We start from the raw sequence: 10844 nt of genomic DNA, 5'->3' as shown, positions 1-10844 counted from the left end.
TACCATATTGATTTCAATCTAACCCTATAAAGATCCAGAAGCTCCAAAACATACTAAATCATACTAAATCACTTCAAAAGTAATTCAACAGAGGCAGTTTCAGTAACTCAACAGCATAAAAAAAACCAGAAATAACATTGAAATTAAAACAACAATATAATTGTCAACGAATTTTTAAAACTCACCAGGGTGGAACCACTAAGCACAGGTGAAAGAGGCAAACAATCAAATGGTTCTAAGTTAATTGAGATCTGCAAAACAAAAAATATACAGTTTGAAATTGAATTAAAATTTCAGAGAGATACTGAGTCAACAATAATGAATCAACAACAACAAGTCAGCAATAGTGAATCAACAACAACAATACCAACAATAAAGTAAACAATGCCAACAAACTGCAACAATGAATCAATGATTATTGAACAAAAATTAGTTAAATTACATACCTGACTGGGTGCTGTGTTGAATCAGTGACTGGGTGGGAGACTTGAATCGGTGATTGGTGGGTGCTGTGTTGTGGGTGGCGCTCTACTACTCCTGGGTGCGAGACTGCGAGGGTCATGCTCTGCTACTGCTGGGTGCGAGGGACGAGGGTCGTGCTCTGCTACTGCTGGCGCTGGGTGCGAGGGATAAGGGTTGTGCTCTGCTAGACTGCTACTGCTGGTTGGAGCTTCGTGGTTCTGCTGTCCGCGAAGAACGTGGTGGGAGACTGGAAGGAACGTGGGTTCGCCGCCGTGAGAGGAGAGCGCCACTGCAGAGAGGAGAGCGCGACCGTGAGAGGAGAGCGCGACTGTGAGACAGTGAGAGGCTGTCAGTAGGGGTGTTCAAAACCGATCCGGACCGAACTAAACCGACCAACCGAACCGAAAAAATCGAAAACCGAAAAAAGTGTTTTGCAGTTTTTTGCGGTTCGGTTCAGTTTTCGGTTTTGACCAAGAAAACCCTAACCGAACCGAACCGAACCGGTTCAGTAAAAAACCCTAAAAACCAACCCCACTCCTCCATCCCACCCCCAAACCCCAATTCTCTTGAGCGCACCGCGAGTCCTGAGGCAGTGAGCCCTAACCCCACGCCTTCCACCCTAATCCAAAACTCTCAGCCTGACAGCCTCTCACTGTCTCACAGTCGCGCTCTCCTCTCACGGTCGCACTCTCCTCTCTGCAGTGGCGCTCTCCTCTCACGGTGGCGAACGCACGTTCCTTCCAGTCTCCCACCACGTTCTTCGCGGACAGCAGAACCACGAAGCCCCAGCCAGCAGTAGCAGTCTAGCAGAGCACAACCCTCATCCCTCACACCCAGCGCCAGCAGTAGCAGAGCACGACCCTCGTCCCTCGCACCCAGCAGTAGCAGAGCACGACCCTCGCAGTCTCGCACCCAGGAGTAGTAGAGCGCCACCCTCGCCAGCGCCACCCACAACACAGCAACCACCAATCACCGATTCAAGTCTCCCTCTGATTCAACACAGCACCCAGTCAGGTATGTAATTTAACTAATTTTTGTTCAATAATCATTGATTCATTGTTGCAGTTTGTTGGCATTGTTTACTTTATTGTTGGTATTGTTGTTGTTGATTCACTATTGCTGACTTGTTGTTGTTGATTCATTATTGTTGACTCAGTATCTCTCTGAAATTTTAATTCATTTTCAAACTGTATATTTGTTTGTTTTGCAGATCTCAATTAACTTAGAACCATTTGATTGTTTGCCTCTTTCACCTGTGCTTAGTGGTTCCACCCTGGTGAGTTTTAAAAATTCGTTGCCAATTATATTGTTGTTTTAATTTCAATGTTATTTCTGGTTTGTTTTATGCTGTTGAGTTACTGAAACTGCCTCTGTTGAATTACTTTTGAAGTGATTTATTATGATTTAGTATGTTTTGGAGCTTCTGGATCTTTATAGGGTTAGATTGAAATCAATATGGTAAGCTAAATTTGAATAATGAGAACAGGATCTTGATTTTGTATGGTATGAATTACTTTTGTTGGTATTGTTGCTGGTTGTTTAATGAATTTGTAAATTGCTTGATTTTGTAAACAGGATATTGATTTGGTAAATTGTTTGATTTTGTAAACAGAATCTTGATTTTGTAAATTGGCGCTAAATTTATTTTTTTTGTTGCATGTATTTATTTATGGCTTTACGCAGTTTTTGTAAACAGAATAGTTTTTTACTCCACCAAGATGTGGTTCGGTTTCAAATAGGTGAGGTCTTTGCACATGTGCCAAAGGATGAAGTTGAGAATAGGATAGAAAACATGAAAGAGGTGACAAGCCAGAAACTGACAAAGCTTGACGAGGAGAAACAATCTGTGGTTGCTCAGACGCCTGAACTGAAGAAGATTTTGTATGGGAAGTTCAAGGACTCGATCAATCTCGAGGAGGATAGTAGCCTTCTTCTTGTTCATATGTCTTTTTGGGTTGATTTGAACTCTATTGGACTTTGGAAATTTTTCAATCAGATTGCCCCATGTTTTATTTCATTTCATGTTTAGAGTATTTTTTTGCTTGAACTCTATTGTTCTCTTTATTATTAGAATATATAACTAGATTAGAATGTTTTTCTACTAGTCTTATATTATTATTATTGTTGTTGTTCTTATTATGTAACTGCTTTTTGGGTTGATTTGTTGCTAATTGCTGTTTACTGGTGGGTGCATTGTTGATTTGATGAATTATTTTATTGTTGGTTTTGTTGCTGGCTTGCTAAAATCCAATGCTAAACCGTCCAAACTATATAGCTTGATTATGCATGATTAGGTAGAAGCTAAGTTGGGGATATGTATCCCACATATTGAGTATATGAAGTTTGTTATGTATCTATTTGAGCATAATTTTAATATACAGAACATGGATGCTTTATGTTGTTTTCCTAACTCGCATTCTTTGCATAATAGTATGGTAGAATTTTTTTGATTTAATTGAAAAAACCGAACAAACCGAACCAAACCAAACCGACTTTAATTGGTTTGGTTTGGTTCAGATGACCTTGACAAAAAAACCGAACTAAACCGAACTGCACTTTAATTAGACGATCGGATCGGATGGCTTTTTCCTCAAAAACCGAACTAAACCGCACCGCGAACACCCCTAGCTGTTAGGCTGAGAGTTTTGGATTTGGGTGGGAGGCGTGGGGTTAGGGCTCACTGCCTCAGGACTTGCGGCGCGCTCAAGAGAATTGGGGTTTGGGGGTGGGATGGGGGAGTGGGGTTTGGTTTTTAGGGTTTTTTAATGAACCGGTTCGGTTAGGGTTTTCTTGGTCAAAACCGAAAATCGAACCGAACCGCAAAAAACTGCAAAACACTTTTTCGGTTTTTTCGGTTTTTTTCAGTTTTTGATTTTTTCGGTTCGGTTGGTCGGTTTAGTTCGGTCCGGATCGATTTTGAAACCCCTATTAACAACCTCGTTCCTGGACTTTATTGTAGAAGAAGTACTATATATATTGAGTTATTCTCAACCAAAACAGCAAAAGAGAATCAATCATTTTACTATTAGAAAACTAATTAATATAGATGGATATTTTTTGATGGATTTTATCCATAAAAATACAGATAAAATTTGAGAGAGATTTTTTATTAGAAAATAAAAAAATGAATTAACATAAATTACAGATAAAAAAAAAATCAATTGATAATTCTATCAAAAAATTATTTATTTTTGTAAAAAATAGTTACAAACAAAAAATTCATTTGTAATTAAATAAATAAAACACTGCATTTTTATTAAATTATTACGGACCAAAAATTCAAATTTTCTGTCGAAAATATTAAAATAAAGTTTTGAGAATCCCTCTAAATGCAGTTCTTCTTTCCGTTGGAAATTTTCCGTCTGCAGTTCTTCTCTCCGTTTCAGTTCCCACTTCCGCGCCTCTACACTCATCCCTCTAAATGCTCCATCGGCGGCGCTATCAGCCTTGCACCGCCGTCGCACCGAACCTCCATTGCACTGAACTTCCATGGTACCGAGGCTCTGTCGTACCCCTTGCTGGTTCTTCTCTGTCACACCCCTTCCGTCGGCCTTGTTCGCATCGCTCCCTTTCGAACCCTAATGTGCGTTTCTCTCTTCGATCTCGCCACTAGTGCTTGCTCTTCTCCGTTTGTTGCTGCGTTTCTCTCTTCGATCTTGCCTCAGCTGTGCAGGTAACCCTAATCTCCTTTCTCTTTCATCGCTGTTTTCTTTCATTCAATTCCATCGCTAACTCTAATTATATTTTCCTATGATCCATCGCTAACTCTAATTCTATTTCCTATTCTATGATAAGAACTTGTAACAGTTACAGTTCTTTATTTTGTGTTCTTATAAACTTGTTTGTGAAATCAAGGTTCCTGAATGCATTGACTAGTTTGATTTTGGTTGAATTTTTTGGGATTTAGGTTTTTATTGATGCAATGTTTCTTGTTTTCGTGTTTTTGCTGAAGATTGATTGGCTGAACAAGTTTCTTGAATAGCCTTACCTTGATAAGGTATTTGCATTTTGAATAAGCTTTGATCATTTTTCATTTATACTTTTTACCTTGGTTGTTTGTTTGTCGTAGTGTGTTAATTGTTCTATTGTTTAGGCAATTTGCAAGATAGAATTAGTTATACACTATACGCTAAAAGAGTTTTGATTTCAATGCTTAACCTACTTTAACTGTAGTAGGCAGATAGAATTTCTCTTCCTCTTTTGAATATTATCCGAATCTGGAAAGTGGAAGCTTGGTTCTTTTACTTGTCGTAAGAAACATATCAGAGACTCTAGCTAGTTCTTTCTTTTTGCTGTTTTTCAAAGATTCTATCTCTGAATGTGCAAAGCAGGACAAGATGGAAAGTAGAGGGAGCAAAACAATGCCTGCACAGAAAAATGGGCGTCCATCGAATCGAGAAAGGAAAATGGCTTTGATACAAGATGAATGTCATAATTTATTAGTGAAATAAATTTTCAGTACATAGAGTAAATTAATGTTTTCAAACTTGACAGGTTGATAAGTTGAAGAGAAAGCTGAGACATGAAGAGAATGTGCATAGTATACTTAATACTTGCTTTCTTTCTTGTCAAGTCTAAAAAAAACAAACTCACTCTTATAAAGAAAGTATAATTAAGAATTTAGGATGGATGAATTAAGTTTTAACTAAAAAAAATGATCTAATAATAGAACTAAGATCCGGTTGTGTTCAAATATATTTTTAAATCTCAAATTATAATTTGCAAGGTAGAAAGTACAATCTCATTGGATCCAATAGACTATACACTGCATCTTGTTCATGGCTGCCAATTATATTGGTTGTACATACTGTTTTTCCAGTTTTGCTCTTAGAAATTTACTGATCAGAGTTTATAATGCTTATATTGAATGCAGTTTTTGGACAAGATATAGACAGATCAATTTAGGAATTTGCTCTTAGGAATTTACTGATCAATTGATTTTGTCCTGGTTGATGGTATTTTGATTTTCCTTGCAATGGATCAAGTCCTTCAATTTGCTATGAAGTTACAATTACTATGTAGTATAGACAGATATAGACACAATGGGAATGCATATAATCTCATTATTCCAAGTTGGATGCATATTTTATATATGGTGCTTTCAATATATGTGTAGAAAAAATATGATATCAGCTCACTGAAAGGGATCAAGTCCTTCAAGTGCTTTCTATAATGTCCTTTGCAGTCATCATCATATGGAAAGGTTCTTGTTTTGGATGGAGTCATATATACAGCTCACTGAAAGGGACGAATGTGCCTACCAAGAAATGATCACTCATCTCCCTCTTTGCTCTATTCCAAATCCTAAAAAGGTTTCTCCATATTTATATGCTTCCATGAACTTTTTTTTTTTTGGTATATGTCTATGTTGCATGTTCAGCAAACAAAATTTGTGGTTTTTTACTGCCTCTAATTGTATTTAATGTTAGGTCTTGGTTATTGGTGGAGGAGATGGAGGGGTCTTTAGAGAAGTATCACGCCATTCATCAGTTGAAAAGATAGACATTTGCGAAATTGACAAGATGGTTGTTGATGTAAGCATATGAAAATATAGGCAGTTAAAGATTCACAAAATTAGCTAAGGAAAAAAGCATATATATATATAAGGGCATATGAAAATATAGGCAGTTAAAGATTCACAAAATTAACTCCTGTTTGACTTTTTCGTTGCATCAAGTTACTTTTTTAAAGATAAAAAAGCATATATATATATATATATATATATAAGGAAAAAACCTTTGCAGTTTGATTCCATTTCATCGCAGCTCATAGTATGGTATAAGCTTCATTGGTTGTACTGATTTCTGTTAAGTCATAAAAGCATCACGGATAGGTTTAGCCCTGTGCTGATGAGGTCCACAAGTTGATGATGGGGACTGGGGGTTCTGTATTTTATGGATTGAATTTTTTGGCTCAGCAAACTAAATTTTCAATCTTTCTATGTTTGTTTTTTCTCTCCTTTTTTTCAGAGGATGATTCTTTGCTTCTTTTCCTTGTCTTCTTTGAGCTTGGGTTGTGAATCTTGTGATCTTTGAGATGCTATAGGTGACACTTTAAAAAAGATATTTAAAGTGTTTGTTTTAAATCCACTTTAAATATGGATTTAATTGTGTTGTTAGAATAACCACTTACTAAAATATAGGCATCTCACTTTAATATTTCTGCAATAAAGAGGGTTTTCACACACTACTCCAAGGAGAAGCAAGTAACTAATGTAAGTGATTTTATTTATATTTATTTATTTATTTATGATGTGGAAAATCTTGATCCTGTTTGGTATGTTCTTGATTTTTCTTTTTGTTGTTGTTAGGTTTGGTTTTCTTGTTACTGATAGAGACTTGTAGTAGTATTAAAATACTTAATCATTTCTAATATTTTGAAATTTTGGAATTCTGGTCTATAAGAATGTAGATGAATATAATTATGTTGTATAAAGTCATAAACTAAAAGGATATGATAGATGCCAATTAAGTTGTTTCATAATCAGTAATAGAAAATTTGAAATGTAGAAGACAGAATAATAATGTTTTTATGCTCATTTTCTATATGGAAAGGAAGCAAAATCTGCAAACTAATGTTTATTTTGTTTGAAATCAATCATCATAGAACTCTGTCTTCACACTCTTCAAAATTTGAAACAAGCTCTTTTTACAACATGCAAGATTATTAACAAGTTTGCGAGTTGTGTCATATGATTGCAGTTTATCTAAGCTCCGAGATTTGGTGAACTTTCGAGTTTGATAACCTTGCCAATATAACAGGATTCGGAGAAGAAAAGCTCGAAAGATAAGAAAAAGAAAGGCCTAGAAAAACTAAGGCATGGAGAGACCAATTCATTCATCCCCCTCTTCAAAGAGCCAAGCAGCATTGAGAAAATCTTTGGCGACTTTGAAAGAGAGCAACAATTACTATCTGTAAGGCCTCCAATGCCTCTCGAGCAACCAAAACCAGCCCCTGTTGTCCCTCCTAGAGCTGCTTCTCCAAGGGCTCCTTCTCCGATGGCTCCAATAATTATTGAATAATTTTGATTGGAAGGTAGAATCTTGCAAATTTTCAATACAATTTTTCTTTGGAAAAAAAAACTTTTCAATTCATAAACCTGTTTCCTAAGGACACTTATTAGTAAAGCTCTTAGAACATATGCAAGTACTTCAGAAGGAGTAATGACTGGGAGTCCTAACATATATATTTGAAATTTTAACTCGTTAACCCACTTTAATTACAAGCTATTTTGAAAGCTTCTGTTTATGCCACTGTGAATATCATCATCAATATCTATATAAATATGAGTGTCTTCTCTAATTTGGGCTTATTTTTTGAAAGTGGAACCATTGAAATATTGACATTTCTCAATCTTATATGATGATCTTTTTCCCCCTGCAGATTTCCTTGAATCATTAAGGAAGAGCTATGAATTTGTTTGCCCCAGTGATGGCTTTCTTGAGCAGGTGTGATATGAATGGGGCAACTTTGTATGACTTGCTGATATCTTAGTCTTCTGTAACTTATTTTATCTACCAATTAGAACTACTGCATTATTTATTTTTATTTATTTTCTCCTGCTCTAGTTGAGAATGTTCGAGGAGATGGGCTTCAAGGTTGATCACTCCAGTCCTATATATAAGCAAGGGCTTTCGTCTATGTGTATTAATATGAAAGACCTTCTAGCATTTGCGTTGAAGCGGTCAAAGCTATAATTATTTAGTAATTTAATAATTTATTTTAACCTATATATATTTTTAAACATTAATAACTAATTACTAAAAAATGATATTCTTCTTTGATCATGAGCAGGTAGGCCTAATGCTTTCAGGAATGGGAGGAACATCATTTGATGCTTTCAGAATGGTAAGAATAGTGCATTAACAGTTAAATTATTTAAATATTTATAGGTTTTCCTGCCAACTTTTCATATTCATGCAATGGATAGTGCTGGGTTGATGTGATTTCTTCGGTTGAAACACAACAGTAGTTGTCATATTCTGCTTAAATAATGAAAGATCATCATAACATGGATCGAGGAAGCTTTTTTAGAATGTTATAATTTATAAGAAACATTTCATTTTTCATCCTGCAATCTTCCCTAGATGCCTCTTTAAGTTTCAAACTTGGTTTAAGAGAAAATGTTTGATCTGAATGTTTAAGAGTTCGGGTTAATGTATATTTTTATTAAGTTCTTTCCTCGTCTACCATAACAAGCATGCACTTTTTACAAGCTAGTTCTCGATGGGAAAAGAGACAATCGAAAGTCTTGGTAAGTCTCAGTTTCGAAAATGATTATTTGAATAGACATCTTAGCTTTGATATGAATCAATTCAAGCATTCCAATTCCAATTCGGGTTTTAATTCTATTTCAGTCAGAAGATACTAAGATCAACTTTCAATGTGGAGTTTGATGCTACCAATGTAACTTGGTTATCCATTAATATTTTAGATTATCCCATCTTTAGGTGTTAAGTGTAATTTGTGACATCAGTTAATGAAGGAGATCCATGTAACAGTGGAATGGTCATCTTATTTTTCTGGGGTATCTTTTTATTGAGACTGTGAGATATTGACTAATGGTGTTGAAAAATAACATCCAATTTTATAGGTATCATGTAATGAATATTATGTTTATCTATGTGATTTTTGGCTTTCTTTTTTTCAATTTACAGTGTTTGATGGAGTAAATTTAGAAAACAAATCTAAAGTATTTATTTTGCAATAGAAAAATTAAAAAAAATTCTATTTTACCTTATTGACAGATTTACAGACAGGTTTTTTGTCTGTATTTAGAGTGTGGGATGATTTTTCAATGTTTAAATTACAGACAGAAAATCTGTTGCCAATTACTGATGGAAAATCTGTCGAAAATGGATGGGAGAATTTATCGAAGAAAAATCTGTCGGTAACTGGTAAAAATCTGTTGGTAACTGGTAAAAATCAGTTGGTAAATAATTTCTAATGAAGCTTTTACGTGGGATAAAATTCGTCGGTAACAAAAAATTTGTCTGTAATAAAGACTAAATCTGTCTGTATTAATTCATTTTCTAGTTGTGTTTGTTATTGTTTGTATTCAAAAAAATATTTATGTTAAGAAAATATAAATACAAATTTGATGAATTTCATGTGTACTAAAATTTTTTTGTTATTTTATTATTTTGGATGTGTTAAAAAATTATTTATGTAAAAGAATATAAATACAATTTAAACGAATTTTAGATGTGTATCAAAAGTATTTTGTATGTTGTCTTATTATTTTAGATTTGTTATGAATATATATAAAATAATAAAAAGATACAAACAAAATAATCACGAGACATACCATCAACGTTTTGAAATGTTAATATAATGTTGAATATCAACTTCTACTAATGCCTATAATGGTATTAGGTTCTTCATGAAACTAGAGTATGTTTGTTTTATGTGCGTGTCTATAGAAGACATAGACACGTATATATACAACAATATTTGATTATTAAGACACCATTTTTTAAAGACATGGTGACACACAAACATATATAAAATATATATATTTAATGTCCTTTTAAAAAGATGACACACTGAGATACAATAAATGAGACACAAATTTTTATTCTTTTATCTCTAATTATTTTTTAAAAGACCATTTTTATCCCTTAATCTTAACCCTTTTTTTTTTCATCTTCTCCTTTCTTATTGTTGTTCTTAGATGCTCCACCCCTCCTCCTCTTCTCTCCTTCTTTCTTCCTGTTTCCTTTGTTACTTAGCTTCCTTTTCTCTCCGCCACCGCCATTGCCGTTGCCGCCACACCCTTCTGTCTTCATCTTTCTTTCTCCACCACTTGTTCAGATCTAGATCTGTTGCTGCCGCTGTGCTCACCCTGATGAACTCATACGGTTCCAACGTATCCAGAGGTCAGAGACAAATCCGTTTACACAGAGGAGGAGATACCCTCGTTCCCTTGGTCCAGATCTGTCACACCTCCTCCTTATTTGGTCTAGATCCCGTGCTGCCTTCGTTTTCTTCTTGTAGCCACCTCTCTTTCTTTTCCCCTTCACTGCTTGCACCATCATTTTTCTCCCTCTTCCTCTTCAATCTGTCACTGCTTTCTGCCCATTCTTCCTTTTTCCTGTCTCTTTCTTCATTTTTTTATTCTTTTCTCAAAAGAAAGTTCAAATTTTTTTTATTATTCATCTCTATTTTTTTAATATTATTGAATTTGTTGGTGAAACTATTAAAATTTTCTAATATCTAAATAATTTATTTTTGATTATATGACGGTGGAGAAGAAAAATGGGTGGTGATAAAGTAAAAGTCTGTATGGTAATGATGATGATAGTAGAAGATGAGTTGGAAATATTGTGGACTTTTTAATATTTTGTGTGTCTTGCATATTTGTTTTGCCAAATACAAAATAT

At 34.8% G+C, this 10844-nt stretch overlaps 1 protein-coding gene across 1 annotated transcript; it reads left to right on the top strand.

Annotated features, from left to right (window-relative positions):
• Positions 1-560: 560 nt before the first annotated feature.
• On the top strand, positions 561-9091 carry LOC130956866 (uncharacterized). Its single transcript, XM_057883821.1, has 14 exons — positions 561-578; positions 671-792; positions 1528-1555; positions 1673-1738; positions 2038-2049; positions 2159-2416; positions 3798-4135; positions 5648-5774; positions 5892-5996; positions 6605-6676; positions 7224-7497; positions 7846-7910; positions 8031-8716; positions 8820-9091. The coding sequence occupies exons 1-11, from the start codon at positions 561-563 to the stop codon at positions 7482-7484; spliced, it is 1407 nt and encodes a 468-aa protein (XP_057739804.1). The 3' UTR covers positions 7485-7497; positions 7846-7910; positions 8031-8716; positions 8820-9091.
• Positions 9092-10844: the final 1753 nt, after the last annotated feature.

The sequence above is a fragment of the Arachis stenosperma genome, chromosome 10, assembly GCF_014773155.1.
Source record: "Arachis stenosperma cultivar V10309 chromosome 10, arast.V10309.gnm1.PFL2, whole genome shotgun sequence".
Taxonomy (NCBI): domain Eukaryota; kingdom Viridiplantae; phylum Streptophyta; class Magnoliopsida; order Fabales; family Fabaceae; genus Arachis; species Arachis stenosperma.
The sequence above is the reverse complement of the archived record's forward strand: the minus strand, read 5'-3'. Positions and strand labels throughout refer to the sequence as shown.